Here is a 20,003-nt window from a genome sequence, read left to right on the forward strand (position 1 = left end):
AGGATGCACACACTGTATATCTCTACAGCCCTTCCACTTAACTCCTTACTCAACTATACGCTAAGGCAGGTGACAAATTTAATGAACTACCGAACAGTGTTAAAATAATAAATTTTAATGAAAAATCAGATTTTCTCACATTTTTATTAGAAAATTTGAATAACCATTAAATTTTACAATCAATAACAATGAAAACGAGAAATTGAAATAAAAAGATCATTTATTGTGTTTTACACTAATCATGTTTAGCAAATTATATTGAGTCGATTTTTTATAACCTATGTTCTAATATAATTCTTAAGAAATACTCATTCTTTGAAGCAATAAAAATTGATTTCAATGCACAATTTTGACAGTTGTAAAAAAAACATTCATTTCTATTGCCTGAATATGTACACACACATAAATCTATATACATATATAGATATATATGCACATATATATATATACACAGACGCATTTTACTTATATAATTTTATTTTGTATTTTTCTTAAGTAATATTATTTTTCTAATAGTTGTTTAAGCTTTTCGTTAATGAATTTTGCTCGCGATATAAGAGGTTGCTTAGATTGTTCTTCTTTGTATGGTAGTAATAATACTTTGTATCCCTTTTTTTCTAATAGTTTGGAATAAAATTTAATTTTCCCCATGACTTCAGTTAGTTCATAACACATTTCACTAAATGTGACGGATAAAACAGCTACCCTATTAATTTCTTCGCTTAATGTCAAATTAATAGGAAAAGGTGTACAATTATTATCTACACAAAATTCTGCATCTGAAATTAATATCAATGTTATAAGCTGATTTAACTTAGAAAGATATTTTAATTTAATTTTGAATAAATTTACAAAAACATATACAAATTTGAATAAATTATAAAACTACCTATTATAAAACCCATATTTGTATTATTATAACTATTCATGTATGTATTATTTGCAGGCAATAGTAACTTCAAAGCCTTGATTATGGGGTTTGAAATTTTAATTCTTTCTTTAGATAAAATTATATCGGGCTTAAAAAATAATGAGTTTTCTGGTAGTATTGGTCCTGGAAAATAATTGATTTTTTATGTTTCTATTTATTACGAAATATTTGTTTAAAAATTTAATAATATAATACTGAATTGTACCTGTATAATTTGGTATACTAACACTTGCTGCTGCATTAATATTTAGTATTTTTATAATTTTCGATGGTTGTGCACATAAATGATCTATAAAAGTCATTAATAACAAATAATATTCAATTACAAAATCTGAAAAATGAACTAAAAAATAACAGACCATTATTTAAAAAGTCATAATTTAAAATCATTTCTGCGTGTTCTGCTGAAGCTTTTTCCAAAACAGTTAAGGCCCAAACCATATCCAACAATTCAAAAGTTGTTAACGATTTGCTTTGTATTATAGGTGTTATAAGTTGCTATTAAAATAAAAAGTTAATTATTATATATATCCAAAGATAAAATATAAATAAACATTTTAAATTTATTTTATGTAAATTCAAACTAAAATTTATATACACTAACTTATGCAGTGTAGCAAATTTTATTTAATATTCTAATTAGCTTTTGGTATTTTTAATATTTTGTACAGTTATTTTATACAATCTTTATTTAATTGTATTCTATATATATATATATATATATATATATATATATATAAGAGAGAGAGAGAGAGAGAGAGAGAGAGAGAGAGAGAGAGAGAAAACAGAGCAAAATGGATAAAAAAAAAAATGACTATAACTTCACAAAAAAATAAAAATATTGCAAAGCTTATTGTAATTTTATTATAGTTTCTTAGTTGTAGCAAATATATTTATCAGTAGTATTCTCATTTTCAACTTTACAATTGTACAAAAAGTAATTTTTCACTTATAGTTTAGAAAGTGTTCGGTGCTCTATAAATAATTCTGTATTAGATTGTGTTTTTTAATTTGCTACCACTATTATATAATAAAATACGTTAAATTATTTTATTTCATTTACTTATAGCTTAAAAAAACAAATAAAATACAGTTATGTAATAGTAATAGTTATGAAAATTTAAAATAACTAAATTTACACAGTTTCAAATGTAATTATTTGAAATGTTTTAATAAAATACTTAATTTATCCACTTAAAACAAAAAAAATAGTTAGAAATATTGTATAAATATATAATATAATTAATAAAATGAATCAATTTAGGATTGTAAATTAAAATACGCTATACCTCAAATATATCATTAAAATTTGTTGGAATATATCCTAAAACTGCAAATGTCATTAACAAACCGCACACATCATCTGATTTTATATTTTCACGATTTTCTAAGATCCAAACTGACATTAGATTGAGTACAGTTTCATTTCTAATTCGTAATATACTTAAAGATTTTAATAGTTTTTGAAGATCTGTTATATTTTTATTTGCTTGAAGAATTTCAATCAAATTAGTCATTAAATAATTTATTAAGTTCTAAAATTGTAAAATATAACATATAAAATATTTAAATATCGTAAAAATTAAAAAAATGACCACAAAATTGAATCTTACTTTATTATAAAAGCTAAGCAAAGCCATACTGTATAAAATATCTGATGATGTTTTACAAGTAAGCTTCGTGTTTTCATATTTTGTAATATTTTCAGCTAAAGTTGTAAGTATTGGAGTTGCTCTACATCTCCCTGATGCTAATTTCATGAGTAACTAGATATTATTAAAGGTTAAATAAAATTATGTATTAAAGTAATAAATTTACTGATTATTAAAATTATTAAATATTAAAATTATTCTGTGTTATTACTAATTTTAGTTACTGAATGTCAAATAAATCTTTAAGTTTAAGATTTATATATTTAATTTTCACAATATTTAACAAACAGTAAATTAAAACTTTATAGAAAATTATATGAAATTAATAATAACAAAATTAATAACAAAATTTAGTATAACCTATCTATTCATTGATTTCTGCAAATTCAATTAACATTAAATACATAATTATTAATAAAATAATATAAATAATGAATAATAATAAATCATTAATATTAAATGCATAAGGTTCTTAATAAAGTACATATAAAAATTAATTTTCATACCAATATTGAGTCATTTTGATCAAACTCGTTTAAAACTGCACGAACTAGTTCTTTTGATATTAAATCTTCAACTAGTAGATTGTTAATTTTGTTCATATTAAGTTTTTTCATTACCGTATTTATTATTACATTATTACTATCTTTTATAGCATTAATTAAGATTTGGAAGTTTTCTTCTTTTGGTAAATCTGTAATCGTCAAATCTCCATTATTTAAAGCTTGTTGGAATTGATTTAAAAGAAATTCAATCTTTTGAAATTTCTTTCTGTCGGCAAATTGCATATTGCTATTATTAAATACATGTTGATCAATCGCATCGTCTTGATCGACTTTTAAATTTTTTAATACAGTAGCCTTTATATATTTGTAAGCCGATATTGCTGTTGAAGTATTATCTTCTTTTGAAACTTTTTGACTTGTATTCTGAAATAAATAAATCATTATAAATGCAAAAGCATTATGCTTAAAAGTATTTAGATCGTATAAGAGTAATCCTTAATAACTTTGATAAAAAAGATAAAAAAAAAACATTAAATAAATATTTAATCATAATTCAATCATTAATATATAGCATTATAAACTAGCTATTAATGACTTTAAAATAATTTTATATCAAAATTTGATTTAAGAAACATAATGTATTTTTAAATATTAGTGTTGATTTATTCTAAACAACGTGTAATATCGAAGGTCATAATTTAAATTTAAGATAATATAACATTAAAAGCTTCAAATAAAATAAAGTTTAAATTTATTATAGTTAAACAAGATATGAGTATATTAGAATTTACATAAATATATATCCTACCTTATATTTGGAAATATCTACATTAGTATTAGGAGTAATTATAGAACTAAACGATAATAAATGTTGTATTGTCACCGATGAACAGTTTAACGAGGTTCTTTTTGCCACTGCTATAGGCAATATTAAAGTGTGTTGTAGCATTACTATTTATTAATTACAAGAATTGCTATTTATATAATCATATGATACAACTGAATGAAGATTTTACTGAAAAGAAAATCATTGTACACGAAACTGGCCTGAGTATGTTGAATCAAATATTTTTGTTATATTTCTGTTAAACAATAAAGCAAAATTGATTAATAACGAAAACTTCTACTTTACTTAAGTAAATACATATTTAAAATATAAGAATTTTGCCCAACCTCATTAGATGATGATATATGATTATAGCTTTAAGCTGTACTATTTCCTTCTGCCTATAAATCCTGATAAAAATAAAGTAGAGCTACGTACATTTTAACGTACCCTACTTTCGTTTTACTATATATTCTTTTAAAACAAATTAGATATTAAAAATATTTTCTGCAATGTGGCTCGGGACGATGTTTCGCATGCGCTAAGGAAATCGAAACCCATTGGTTCTCGAGCATAAAGTTTTTGAGATTGTAAGTCCGAATTTTGTTAAATGAATATTCCCGTTTAGATGGTGAAATATAATAAAAACAATTTCACTTATTCCACAATTGAATTTAATTAATATTCATAAAATATATACAACACGATAAATAAAATAGAACAAAATTTTAAATGTTTCTTTTTCCAATATAAATGTGATCAAATTATGGTATATGTAGCTGCGACTATTCCGTGCAATTGCAAGTGCAATCGTGAAATCACAATCACACCTCGTTGAGGCAAAAATTTAAAAAAAGAAAAAAAAAAAAAAAAAAAAAAAAAAAAAAAAAAAAATATTAATCATTAAAGATGTAAAAATCAATGATTTACTTTTTACGATCTTCTAATTATAGGCAAATAAAGCAATACAATTAAGCTTCAAAATTATTAATTTTTTTTTTTTTTTTTTTATCGCCAAATATTTAATAGACATAGCTTTAAATTAATGAATTATTGCCAAGCTAAATTGAAAATTTATAATAAAATAATAAAGAGTCAAGTGAGAATTTATTGATTATGGAATATAAATACAAACAAAAAAAACATGCTCCCATCGTTTACATTAAATCAGGTGCAATGAAGAGAAAATTACAAAATACTTAAAATACTTAGGAGATTCTGCTATTCTATTAAAAAAACTTTTTTTTTTTTTTTTTTTTTGTTTAATTAAAATTGCGTGTATTATAAATAAAAGCTAAAATAATGTAAGTACTAAACAAATTCATTTCAAACACCATTTTATTACCACATTATTCATTACACTTGTTTTAATATCAATATTGTATAACTTATTAAATAACTTCATACAAACACATAAATAATGCATTGCCTTAGACACATATACATTAGAAAACAAATACAATTTATATGATTTATTAAGCAGTCATTTATTGACAGAATAACATCGATCGATTAAAATAATATTTGCGTCTGCTAGCAATATACTTTGAATTTTCAATTTACATTTTAATAAAAAAAACAGCTTCATTCGAGTAAATAAGTATTTATACTGTTAAAATTTATTAGTCTTAAAAAGAAAAAAGAAAACTAGCTGATACAATCTACTACACAGTCTATGTACTTATTCGCAATGAACTAAACTAAAACTAAAAAATATATTGGGCCTTCTTTTACTTATCAAATATTCCAATTGACAATTAATAATCCTCATATAATTGATTTTAGATCAATTGTAAACGAAGTTTTATAGTATTGCCGACCATTCTACATTAATGAACAAAGTATAGAAATCTTCAAAAATCAGAGAATATATGTTGATGTATTTGAAACAATTTTACGTATGGAAAATTATATTATTTAAATAAATAAACAATAATTTATTGATATTTAATGTTAAGTTGCTTTGGATGTGCTTGTGGACGTTTGCCTATGAGAATTGAAACTTATTTGTATTTGTAGACTTATTTGTATTCCTTCAAAATTAACTAATTTATGTTCTGTATTTTATTATAATAATATTATTATTATTATTATAAAGAAATAGAAAACCTTATCACCTACTTTGAAAATCGAACAAAATGTGGCGATATTTAATCAATCTCTGACAAGACATAACTATATAAATCATTATTAGTTATTACAACATTTATATTGTAATAATATTACAGATTTTATCTCAGTAAAAATTAATTATACAGCTTATAATAAGTGCAATTAGATCTAAAGTTGAGAAGTTCTCGATTGTTTGGGGAAAAAAAATGAATTTGGTCTCCATGAACCAATAATAAATAATTTATGGTATATGTATTAAAGTAATTATACAAATCAATTAATGGATAATTATTAACATATTCACTGAGATACTACGAAATCCTTATTTCCTTTATTTGATGACGCATTTATTTATAAATTTAAATTATCGTACAGCAATTAAAAGCATTAAAATATTATTCAACATTTATAAAAGATTATGAAATAACTATTCTTTTTTTAATTACCTGTCGTTATTACACAGTTTTGTAATAAATTTTTATTGGGGTTAATATAATTAACTTTTCTATTATAATTATCATTATTAATTATCTACGATTATTTTATTTTATATTTATCATTGTTGACGTGATAATTGTTCAAATGTACTATTTAGTATTGAAATCTGTATTACAATTAATTATGATTTAAATGCTTTAATTAATAAAAATATAATCTTAAAAAACTTTTGTTTTTACATTTATTATTTAATATATATTGTTGTTCAATTATCAAATTCAATTATTCAAATAGGACATGTAATTGAAAAAATTAATTTGCAAACTATTTTGTTGTATTTCACTGTTCCTCTACATGATGGCGATCATAAATATTGGAAAACTGTTATAAAACTATTTATAATTAACTTTAATGTGTTTAATTACGTACACGTACGTATAATTATTTATTAACGCTTACTATAAAGTAATAGATGTTAAAAAAACTTATGTTAACTAACCGTTTAAAATTATTTGTTATATTTAATTATTTATGCAAATAGTTAGTATAATTTTCATAATTATACAAATAACAATATGTATAGAGGCGATTAAAGATATATTTATTATCTTTTAGATCTTTTTAGATAAAGAAATAAGATGATTTATGGGTCGAAGATTATTTTTTCTACGATATTTTTACAAAAGTTCTGATTTCAAATAAAAATATAAGTAAATATATTTATAATTTCAGTTTTTGAAATGGAAATGTTTTAAATTGCACTCGTTTAATTTGACTAAAATAAATAAAATAGACATATTTTATCGATCAATTTTATCAATTCACACAATTATTAAGCCCTGATATACGGTTTTAAAAAGCTTTACACAGATTTTTTTCAAACTAATTATTGAATTGAAAAGAATGTAGATTTTGATAATTATTACGCAATAGTAAGCATATAATCGTTAGGTTAATAACTGTTTCAACGAATATTGGATAAACTAATGTTTTTTTTTTTTAATAAAATTACATATCGTATATATTGAATGGCAAGCTATTTAAAAATGATCTAGACTCTTATTTAAAATAATAAAATAAACGAAATGTTGTCTGAGAAACAAAATAGCATAATATATCAAGAGGAGAGTGAATAGACGTAGGAACAGAAAGAATTAAGCAATAGGCATAATAATATTCATAAATTAGCATTATTTATAAATCTAAAGAATATGAGAAGATTGAGATATTGAACCTTCCAAATGCATCACTGTTTGTTAAATGTCAAACAAAAGAAACAAATACTATTGAAATATAATTATTATTTAGGAAATTTGATAAATTTTTTTGTTTTTGTTTTTTGTTTAAATTTATTCTATATTCTTGTTATAACAATAGCATATATATATATATATTACTAAATTTATAATAATAATAATTTTTTTAAATTAATTTCAGTCGTTTACTATTTTTTTTTTATAATTCATCGATGTGACTTAAAGTAATTAAAATAATTTTTAAATGTTAAAACATCTTATACATGCCAATAACGGAATAAAAAATGATTTTTTGTACTTAACGAGAAACTATGCTTTCGCTCATGCATTTATAAATGATAAATATCTTAATAAAAATTATATTTAAAAACACATTTAATATTTTCCACGATATCCTCCGTGTCCTCTGCCGTAATATCCACCACCGCCTCTATAGTAGCCACCTCTATATCCGCCAAAGTTGTTACTGCGAAAACTGTCCACATGCATATACTTGGGTGCTGGGCCACCATCTATGTGCCTCATATTGGGACTTACGCCCATCATGTGCTCACGTGGTGGTCGCCTTGACGTAAAGCCACCTCCAGCGATAGGCTCCATCTCGAAACGGCCTGCGTTCATGCTACATAAGTTTTTCACGAGGGACAAAATCTGCAGTGACAAAGAAAAAAGATTATCATTGATTATAACATCATATATATTATATATTTACTGCTGCTCAATTGCATTTATCTCAAATTGCCTTGCCTTTTCATCTAAGGGGCTAAGTTCTAATATGGTTTCTGGATCTTTGGCAGCTTTAACCACTAAACTTTCTAATGCTGGTCTTAAAGCGACTATTGCCGCAGCGTGCTGAGGATCCATTTCAAGATTAATCCAATTGTCTAATTTAATTAAATTATCTACAAACTCGACCTTACGCGAACCAAATAGTAACAAGTGCAACGGTGATACCATGGTCATTTGCTTACAAGATACCGCCCTTGTACGAATCTACAACAATAAAGTAAGTAAAGTAAGGATTAAAACGTGTGAGAAAAATTATGTTGCATCATCATGTAATCGAAATGAATTTAATTATAAGGTTTGCATACCTTCTCTCCAAATACGAAAAAGGGAAATGGAAAATTTTGTTCAAAATTACTGCAATTCACAGAAGTCTTGTGAATTAGAGCGGCCTTTGACTCCGTAGTTAAAACCTTCCTCTTTTCTTTATGATAGCACACATTTGGATAAAGACCCATGCAAAGTAGTGACGTAATTGTATCTAAACGTACATCCGCACTAGCTTGGTAATTTAAAGGTATCGGACATAGAGTTTCCTCAGGAAATCCTGCACTTGTTAACAGCGCTTGTAATTGATGCTGAAACGACAAAAAGAAAAAAAAAAAAAAAAAAGAAGACGAAGAAAAATAAGATTTTTATATAGGTTTTAAAATAGAATCGTTATTTTCCAATTTAGCCCTCGAAATTTTGGCTATTAATTCATAATCAACAATTCAAAATAATAATTTTATTATAGTAAGAAAATAATTAGAATAAATGAAAAAAATCCATTCACCTAATATTTGGCTTATATTTTTAAAATTTTAAAATAAGCAAAAAATTATTGAACTATAAAATTTTACAAAAATTGTCAATTTATTCAAACAATAGTACGAGAAAATACTTGATATTGTTCCAAATAAAAAAAAAAGAGAGAGAGAAAAAAAGAAACGAAAGAAAGAAAAAATTAAGAGTGAAGGAAAAAAAAAGTTACATTTAAAAACAACCATATCAATCCATATTAACGAAATTATTTAAATGTATCGAAAAGTACGTGAAAATGCATTTAATATTTTGTTATGTAACGTGCAATGTAAACGTTCAACTGTAAAGTGTAAAAATAGCTTTTAAAGTTGAGCGACATCTGCGATTTTTCAAACGAGCCCAACAATTTTATTGGTTATTATTATTAAAACAAGGTCATTTATTAATGCAAAACTGTATAACCTTGGCTTCCCAAGTAACTCGCAGCGTCGGCAAACTCAAGTTTTTCGACTCGACAAACATATTCTCGGCGTACTCTCCACCGCCCCTAACCTCCTCCCAGCACTGGAACACATGGAGCATAGCCACGTGATCGCTGTATCGTGCACCGGCGAACCACTTTTGTTGGGCCGAGAGCCTCCGCACGTCCGGGCCCATGTTGTAGACTTCGGGAAAGGTCGAACTGTTGGCCGCCATAGTCGAGAGAGCGTCGCCGACCCGGAACATACAGCCGAGTATCATCATCTTGCCAAGGCGCGGTTCAATTGGTAACCGAGCGAGGATCTTACCGAGGGGCGTAAGCTCGTCGTTTTTGTCTAGGCACTTCATTTCTGAAACCATTGGATTTTAATTGAAACTTCAGGATGCTACGTAACAAATTGATTTCATGACTTTCTAATCGAGTCCAAGTGCTTGTATATTGCTTAATGGTAAGAAATAAAGAATCTTTACATAGGCAATAGATATAATAAATCGCACCTCTCAGCATGACTTCCGCTTCAATGACCGCGTCGATGGGCGGTGGTTCGATGGCTTTGGACAGAAATTGCCCGATACTGCCCAGCCTCAGTAGTTTAATGCTAAGAGCAAGCTCGTGCAATGGAGTACGGAACATCTCCACTGTCATGTGCTCGTCCATTTTATCGAATCTGGCCCTCGAGCAGAGATGAAAACAGAATCCAGGGCGCACTCGACCGGCTCGGCCCTTCCTCTGTTCCAAATTCGTCTTGCTTGCCCAAACGGTGGCATAATTCGTCATGTTGTTATGCGAAGTGAAGAGCTTCATCTTAGCCTTGCAGGAATCGATAACGTAAACGACGTCGTCAATGGTGATGGATGTTTCCGCGATATTCGTAGCAAGGATTATCTTCGTTTTATCAGAAGCAACTGGATCGAAGACCTTGCGCTGGTCCTCGCGTGGCAGTTGCGAGTGCAGTGGTATGATGACGTACTCGTTGCTGCCAAAAATCGGATGCTGTTGGAGATGCTTCATTAGAGCGAATATCAAGTTCCAGCCGGGAAGGAAAATCAAAACGGCGCCGCTTATATTTTGTTCCTTGATGTAGCACAGCAAACTTTCGATGACCTCGAAACTAATTTCTTTTTCCGTGAGCTGTGCCATTGCATTTTTCGTATGGAGACTGCACAACGAAATAACAAAATGCATCTTTAACTATTGTCGCATCAAACCGTACGGAGTTTAAAATTAAAACTTCAAATTCAGTATTGGCGAAAGGGGGGCTTCACAAAATCAATTTCAATACAAGATTTTTAATTATCAATTATTATTTGATGTCAAGTTTTTAATACCATAAAAACACTTAGATCATCAATAAGGCGTTAAATGTGTTATAATATTATTATTTATTTATTTATTTTTTTAAATAATAAAACCATAAGGAATTGTAAATATGAAAATAATGAAATTTTATTACAGGTTGAAAAAAATCATCAAAATAACTTGCCCTTTGAGAAACATTAATTTACACGATTTTCTATGCACGCTCGATTCAATCATCAATGCCTTTTAATTTTATAAAAGAAGAAAATCATAAGAATAAATCTTATGTACCTGTAGTTATCGCTCACAAATTTATTAAGATTCTCCTCGGCCTCACCCTCCAGAGATGTATCATCTACATCGCGATTCTTACGCTTTTTCGTATCCATTAGTGGAACAAATTTAGTTAATTCCACGCAATCCTCGAGAAAATACTGTTGCACGGGAAATGCCCTTCCAGGAATCTCAATAACTGGACAGTTGTTGAAGTACTGGCTAAAGGCAGTAGTATCGATCGTCGCAGACATAAGTATAATCCTTAGATCGGGGTACATGTGAATCATATCTCTGAGTACAACCATAATGAAATCGGAATTCACATCGCGCTCATGAATTTCGTCGACGATGACGTGAGATACACCTCTCAAGCCTCCTTCTACGGATGCAAAAATTATTCGATTCTAGATTAAATTAATCATCATTACGAATATCGATTTTAATATGATTATTCAGCATTAAAATTGCATGAATCGACAGTTTTGATAGAAGGCAAATACAATAAGCTTCAGATATCTATGAAATTTTAGCCGCAAAAGAGCTTTATATATATATATATATCAAGCATCTCATCTTACCCAATTTCCGTAGCAGTACGCCAACGGTGCAAAACATGATGCTACCGTATGGTCTTGGCAAGCAAGACTCGAAACGCACCGAGTAGCCGACGCTCTGACCCAGGGCCTCGCATCTTTCCACGGCTATACGATCGGCAACGGACACAGCTGAGATTCTTCTCGGTTGAGTGACGGCAATGGAGCAGTAAGCACCCTGACCAGTGGCGATGTAATCGTCGAGAATAAATTGGCAGACCTGTGTAGTTTTACCACAGCCGGTGTTACCGCGGATGATTATGACTGGGCTCTCGTTGATGGCGTTCATAATCTCATTCTTCTTGGCGAATACTGGCAACTTAGATCGGGCTTTTTGACTCTGTTGAAGATCCACTGACTGCTGCATACGATCTCTAGCCTCTTTCATTATGTCGTCCGAAAGCTGTTCCAATGTCATGGTGGCCAAGGGTCCTTCATCAATATTGCAACACGTCCAAGGATTCCAGTTCTGCTGCGGTGGCGACCAACTTACAACACCTGCTGGCTGTGGTTTCGATGAAATGAAATCCTCTAAAATATGATCGGTTATGAGGGAAATTCCTTGGCTTCCGCTCTCTAAAATCATCGACTTGATGTACACCTAAACAGTTTACATAAAATATACATAATTTGCCTTTCGATACAATAAGATAATTAGTACGTAAAATTTTATTTATCGTGGACAATTTGTAATAATGAAATCAAAGTAACTTTGTGGAGAGTTTAATTTTCAATACTGTGTAATTAATTTTTACTATATAATTAAGAAAGACTTGTTGAAAAAGAGTAAAGTAAGTCTTTCGTTGATATGATATGATATAGTGATATAGTGTATCTGTCTAAATTAAAAATTTGTAATAAATTTCTAAACTTATAATGTCGGTGCACGACTTACATTAACTGGAGTAATCTGCAATCCTTCTAAAACGGAATTTATTTCCTCTGCAAGTTGTGGAGAAATTCTTACTGGATAAGGCTTCATTTGATCACCATCTTTTTTCGTTTTTAACGTTCCGCTAAATGCCTCGATGACTCCCAAGTGATATAATTGTCTTACCAGTGACAAAGCGCAACTCTTAGACGCCGTCTGCTTATTTGATCCTGTTTCACGTCCAGTAATTGCTACACATTTTTATAAGTAACGAATTAATCGCGACCACTTTTTAAATACGTCGAATAAACAAAAATATTTTTCTTACATCGTCCAAGTTGCTTAACATAGAATGTCATTTCGGCCATAAAACTCCTATAAAATGACAAAAAAAAAAACAAAAAAACAAAAGAAAATAAATTAGCAAAAAAGAATTTATCCATAATCTATGATTAAGCAATTAAATAGAATTTGGCTAAGTGTTAAAGAGCTTAAAAATGCTAAATATAAATTGGTACTCACCAAATTTGAAATTATCCAAGACCAGATTGGAGCACATATCATATATCTGCAAAGAGCAGCACCAAAACTATTATTGAACCATTTCAATAAAAGTTTTGGTTATACAAACATAACAAAATTATCAGAAGTACCAATTTTGGTATTGAAACCTACCATAAGAGAATATTCTTTGATAAATTTCAATAGTAAATTTATTGGTTACCTCGATATTTTTAAATCTGCAGTATAACAATATGAAGTTACTGCAATTGTGTTTGTTCATTGGTTTGGTGCTGTACTCCAAAATGGTCTTGCGCATAAATAAATAAAAATTATAACAATTTACTTAAAATAAGTTAGGCATTACTAGTTTAAAATAGATAAGCATTATAATTTTCATGAATCGACGTATAATAAATGTAAATGTCTTATGAATAAATATAGACTTTGAGCTACTTTCTTGTACACAATTTTTTTTTTTAACAAGTATCATAAATACGTAAATTAAGATTCACTATTTACTGTTTTAATAAAATCGTCTCATAACGAAATAATTTATAATTATCCATATTTTAAAACTTTCACTACTACTCCTTTATTGATAAAAAAAAGTATGGAATTATAAGTTATTGTATACCTTGTATGATCTGGCCCCACAGGAGTATACTTATAATCTGAATTAATTTTATTAATTTGCATAAATTGATGAAGCTTAGATTTGGCATTCTCTATTGTCCAATTTCCGTGAATTCCTGAATTTACATCAAGATCTTCAGCCTCTTCGACTCTTTTTTGATCAGCCAATCTATCCATGTACGTATAATTTTCGCCTCTATCGCTGTATGGTTTGTAAGCTTGACCAAAATCATTTGGACCCATTCCATCTTTAAATACTGGCTTAGTTGGTGTGCTATCGTTGCTCTGTTCGTTCCACAAACCAGTTGATTGTGAAGGCATACCTGCGTCAACCGGTACATCTTTATGATTTATTTTCCCAATACGAACTAAATAATTAATAAAATCGCGTGATGCGTTTCCTTGAGAATCTTTTTTATTTGTGGAATTGCCAACGGCAACGTAATCATAGCCATTTACACGCAATTCGCAAAGAAAGCGCTGCCTATGTTTAGGACCTAGAACAAATAGTTTATAGTAAACAATTAGTTTTCTCCAAGATGTATTTCCAAATAATTATTTATAGTCTTTATTCTTATAATGAAAATTTTAAACTTCATTTTAATATATAACTATCGCACTTATCAAAGATCATGAAAAGTTTAATGGGAATGAGCTTCGCGTACAAGAAATTATTATTGAATTTTGTAAAAATTTGTTAATGTTATTTAAATCTGCTCGTAGCTTTTAAAATAATCGGCAATACATTATTTTAAATACAGTAGCAATAAATAACATTTCAAATTAGGTCAAAATATTATATAAGCCTATTTCGAATACATATAAATAAAATATATAAGAATCGATACAACTAAAAAATAAGAATCTATTAATTATATTATAAGCGTCTGACGATATTATAAATACTTTATTTAATATCAGTACGTCGGTTCATTGAAATGCCATTGTAAGATTTGTAATTTTAATCCTTCGTTCTCAGATTAATTTTATTTAATTTTATCTAATTGCCAGAATTAAAATGCATATTATATTAAATCCGATCGCTATGAAAACATTGATATAACAATTAAATTATATCACAACATGAGTATCAGTATAAATTATTGGCCTCTAAAATTATCATTCTTAAGGATATCCAAATTTATTGTTATCATTGTTTCGGTCATTTACTGCATTCGTTATTAAATACCAAACTCGGTAAACTTTTACAAAAAGCTTCGCTCACAATCAGAGAAAAAACTTTTATAAAAGTTTTTGCGTCAAGAGTTATTATCATTAGTCTCGCTAAGCTATCGTTCAGCTTAAACGCGAGATATATATATTTTTAATCAATTTCACGGTAATATTGTATGGCCGATCAATAATTATTAAGTATTATGAAAATGGCTGATATTACCAGTAGGTCTGACTTCGAAGGTCGGTTCTGTTGAATTTTTAGCGCACCACTGGTGCAAAAATGCTTTTATGTCACCCATTTCTTGGATCCTTCTCGAGTGAACAGCAACAACAACAGTGAATGCGCCCCAACACTATCGGTCGATTGATTATTCTTTTATTTTGAAATTATTTTAATGGTATTAACAGTCAAGTGACATTAATCTGCGCCTCATACCTTTCACAGGATGGCAACAATTTTATTTTATTCCGATAATTCGAAACCTGTGGTCAAACTAATGCAAAGAGCGATAGCCTATTTCGTATTATCGAGTCTTAAGACTTTGCCTCGCCATGATTGGCGATGTTTTTAAAATCACAAATGCCACGAATATCGAGCCTCCGGGACGACCACCAGGTGGCTACTTCAGCCCTCGTGTCTGAATTTAAAAATTGCCCCAAACGGAATGCATGCAGTAACCGCTCGATTCGAGTAATTTTCAAGATTTCCAGGGCTTGGGTTTAGTTCAAGGCTTTTAACAAGTACTTTTAGTTAATAAGATCTGTTAATTAAGTATTGCTTTTACGATTAATTGACGACGACGATATTTAAATGTATGTTTAAATTGTGAATGCTCGTATGAAGAAAAGGGTGCATATATATATATATATATATATACAGAAAATTAAATATTTGAAAAATCGTACACCATAGATTTTTTATAGAATTATCTATTTTGATGTTTCATTAATGGACAGAAGAAGAAAAAAAACGAATAGACGCTATTAGGAATTATTTTTCAATTTCATATAATAATTTATATTATTTTATAATAGAAAAAAACTATTTAAAATCCACTACACGTTCTAAGCTGTGGTTGTACTAAAATTTTGCCGAGACTTTGCGTACTTCGTTACGTGTGAATATCTTTAAAATTAATTCTATTCAATGCATTAGTTATTAGCAGAAATTATTAGCCAACTTTTTATAAACTAGTAAATTCATTACATAATATATTATGCTTCAATTCATTAAAAGTTGCTTAGAGTATGATTAAATAATGACTAGGCAAATAATTAAAATATTTTCCGATGAAAACTGTCACGTGTATTCATTTACTGGATTATCTTATGACACGAGCAAGACAACAAAATAAAAGATAGAATTTTTTAAATTTATTATTATAACGATCGATAATCTGAATTATTCTTTTCAATTTAAATATCTTATATAACTTAAGATATTCAAATAATTGTTATAAATACACCATCGCAAATTATTTCATAACGTAAATTGTACAATTGGTTTTAAAACATTTAAACGATTGACGTATTAGAAATTCTAAATTAATTGCAAATACATCTTTGATACTAATAATGCCAATTGATTAATAATAATGATTTATAAATACTTCGGTTCAATCAAATTTTTATTAAATTCATAACAATTTGTATAATGAGGGAAAAGTTTAACTATTTATTATTACTAGAAATTAATTTGATAAATCGAATGAGTTTATTGGCTATTTGAAAATGAATTCGTCATAGAAATTTAAAGAATATAAATATTTAATCATACCCTAACATTGAATTATTATTCTTTTCTTTCCTTATTTTAAGGTTTTTTTTTTTTTTTTTTTTTTTTCATTGCAATAATATACATTTCTCATTATAATTCCTTTTTATACATTTCTGTTTAAACATATCAAAGTATTTCTCTAAATTCTGCTTGGATAGGGTGTTTTGCGTTATTATTGTTCGATAATGAATTTATGTACTAAATCGTTATAGAAACAAAGTACATTGGATTTACAATTGATAATAATAATGTTAAATAGTTATAAGTTTGGCAATATAATTGTATTCATCGTTTTAAATGTGTATTTAATTTTTTCATGTATTAGGAAAATCTTATATGAGTGCGGCGGAATTTAAAGATATTCAAATGAATTTTGTATATAAATTTGCATATTGCAAATTATTATGAAACAAAAGTGATGATGTGACTATAAATCCTAGCAACATGCAAATAATTACATTTTATCTATTAAAAAAAAATATTTAATATTTATTGATTTTCTAGCTTTAACTTTTTTTTCCAATCTTGATTAATTGTAATAATTAATGTTTTTTTTTTCTTTTGTTTTCATCTAATAATGAAATTTTTCCCTATACTTAAAAAAAATCTTAGTCATTTAAAATATTTACAATAAAACTTCAATTTCTTTGTTAAATCGCTCATTTTAACTTACGCCTTTATAATGTAATTCTCAGAATTATTAATTTGAAAACATAATGGTAATACACATTCTACAGTATGTGGAATTTTCATTATGAATTAGAAATGAAACTTACTAATCGGTGCATTTTAATTTGCTTCGTCATTATTAATAATTTTATAATTGAATGTTTTATACAATGCTATTATTTGTCGACATTTTATTTCATTGCTTGAAATATTTTAAATAATTTTCTCTTTCCGTACTATAGATAAAACAATATAAATTCGAAAATTCAATAAAAATCAGGGATTACTCTCTCGGCTTAAAATACTCTATAAGCATTATATTATTTTTTATAAATTTAATCATCGGTTAATTCAGAACGTATATGTATATATGCTTTTCTTTTTCTTTTTTTTTTTTTTTTTTTTTTTTTTTTTTTTTCTTTTTTTGACATTTTCACAATATACACACTTTGCAGGAAAAATATGTAAATACTTTTCAACGATGCTACACCGAGTAATTTCATCAATTAAAATTGTAAATCAATCCTCTTTAAATAGTTAACGAGTAATAAATGGTAAATAAGTTGCTTATTCCTTCTTTTTTTTTTTTTTTCTTTGTTTTTTTTTCATTTTAATTTGAATAAGCTAAATGATTTATTTCTAATGAAGATATGGGTTGTTGAAAGCTAAAGATAAAATTCTTTGTAAGAATGCGCATCAGCATGGTAATATGGTCGAATAAGTCATATAATTATAAAATAATGATATCTTTGATGTCTTTCGATTTATATGAACAATTTAACGGATGTGAAACGATTTGTCGAGTTCAATATCTTTGGTCAAGGCTTTATTTTAAAATCTTTCGGATTACACTTTTGCCAATTATTTGCCACATCGTCCTTGTTTGCGATTCTTTTTACGTGTGCAATCGTTACTGATCGATAAACTCAAAATATAGCATTTGAAAACTAATAATAAGCAAATGAATGAAGAAATGTATCGTAAACGATGACCGTGGAGTTTATCAAATTTAAATTAACAAACTCTAGCTACAAGGGCGCACAAAATTCTTTCAATACTCCGTTCGGTATCCATTATTTCTCATGCAAAAACGTATATTTCGTGCAATTAACCGTTATGCCAAACATATTTTCACTCCGTCACCTTTTTGGGATTTGCATAACACTGTTGACTGCGACATGAAATATGAAACAAGAGGTGCTTACATTAGTTATAACAACGTTACATGAGTTAGTTGGACCGAAGGCTAAAACTATCCACCTGTTAATACTTCATGAATCATTGAATTTCTAATATGCATATTTAACAATACAATAACATTTTTAAATGAATACTAGATTGGAATTTTGGGTTTTTTTTTTTTTATTTTGTTTAAGTTAATTAACTGAATTCTCACGACCGGAGCTTGATTGCAATTTACTCTCTGTATAGCAAAAAAAACTTTCGTTATTAGATACATAATAAATAATTACTGCGATTTAATAAATTATTTCATATTATAGTTTCATCGACTTTTCTTACGATGATATATCTGTGAAGCAAATATTTCATTACTCTCGCATATTATATCACACACACACACACACACATACACACACACACAAAAAATATTAAATAATAAATTTATATTTACCATCTAAACAAAATTTTGCATAAATATACTCAATGCATACTATAAAAATGATTGAATGAATCAAAATTATTTTGAAAATGAAATCCATTTCACATATCGCATATGTACAACAAATATATTTTGTGTAGAACAAATGTATTACACAAATATATAATTGCACATGTGCACTTTAATAGCGAATTTAAAAATAAATCGTTCAATTTTTTTAAGCAAAATTATTATTATGATTATCTTATTAAAATCTATACCTATTAATGGATTGATGTTAGGACTATATGACTTAATGTTTAAAAATTCATTTTTTACATTAAATATTTCAAATAACAGTCAATGATATTTGAATTGTCGAAAGCATATTTAATATGCAAAAATTTATACTTTCAATAGATATTGGTAATCGAGTAATTAATTTATATCCATTAGCTAATTAATCAGTTCAGATGACTTTATTACGTAACGAAATATTCATTCATTTTAATCATAGGTAATTGATTATTATTGAGCTTATTATAGAGCAAATACGCGATTAAAATCATTATATAAATAATTTTTAAATGAATTATAACATTATTTTATAATATATAAGATATGCAATTAATCGTTCATTAGCAATAATTCGATTAAGGAAATTACATTTACCAATCGAATGAGCAAGTTGAAAATAATTTATTATTATTAAGAAAGTTTAGGAATACATAAAGTCGTGTAATCGAGGACGTATTCGTCAAAAATGTTGAAATTTTTTTTCAAATATTATTTCTTTATTTTCTTAAATAAGGAAAAACCCTTTCAAACGATATAAAATTAATACTCGATATACGGTAATGAGATATTGTGTGC

General features: G+C 27.4%; 2 protein-coding genes and 1 long non-coding RNA gene across 3 annotated transcripts; all 3 read right to left on the minus strand.

The window, feature by feature from the left end:
• Nucleotides 1-460: 460 nt before the first annotated feature.
• Nucleotides 461-2,440, minus strand: LOC105367524 (protein TBRG4). Its single transcript, XM_011506268.1, has 5 exons — nt 2,221-2,440; nt 1,291-1,429; nt 1,137-1,220; nt 890-1,054; nt 461-779 (listed from the first exon to the last, which is right to left on the minus strand). The coding sequence occupies exons 1-5, from the start codon at nt 2,335-2,337 to the stop codon at nt 502-504; spliced, it is 783 nt and encodes a 260-aa protein (XP_011504570.1). The 5' UTR covers nt 2,338-2,440; the 3' UTR covers nt 461-501.
• A 954-nt stretch (nt 2,441-3,394) lies between these two features.
• LOC105367525 (uncharacterized) lies at nt 3,395-4,497 on the minus strand. The gene is made up of 3 exons (XR_913065.1): nt 4,263-4,497; nt 3,898-4,171; nt 3,395-3,512 (listed from the first exon to the last, which is right to left on the minus strand). It is a non-coding gene; the product is annotated as an uncharacterized LOC105367525 (long non-coding RNA).
• A 3,458-nt stretch (nt 4,498-7,955) lies between these two features.
• Nucleotides 7,956-15,640, minus strand: mle (dosage compensation regulator mle). The gene is made up of 11 exons (XM_011506269.1): nt 15,305-15,640; nt 13,910-14,405; nt 13,100-13,146; nt 12,796-13,022; nt 11,886-12,501; nt 11,323-11,686; nt 10,230-10,891; nt 9,714-10,081; nt 8,816-9,085; nt 8,469-8,714; nt 7,956-8,372 (listed from the first exon to the last, which is right to left on the minus strand). Exons 1-11 carry the CDS (start codon nt 15,381-15,383, stop codon nt 8,097-8,099), a joined length of 3,651 nt encoding a protein of 1,216 aa, XP_011504571.1. The 5' UTR covers nt 15,384-15,640; the 3' UTR covers nt 7,956-8,096.
• Nucleotides 15,641-20,003: the final 4,363 nt, after the last annotated feature.

Source organism: Ceratosolen solmsi, unplaced genomic scaffold, assembly GCF_000503995.2.
Source record: "Ceratosolen solmsi marchali unplaced genomic scaffold, CerSol_1.0 scaffold7, whole genome shotgun sequence".
Taxonomy (NCBI): Eukaryota; Metazoa; Arthropoda; class Insecta; order Hymenoptera; family Agaonidae; genus Ceratosolen; species Ceratosolen solmsi.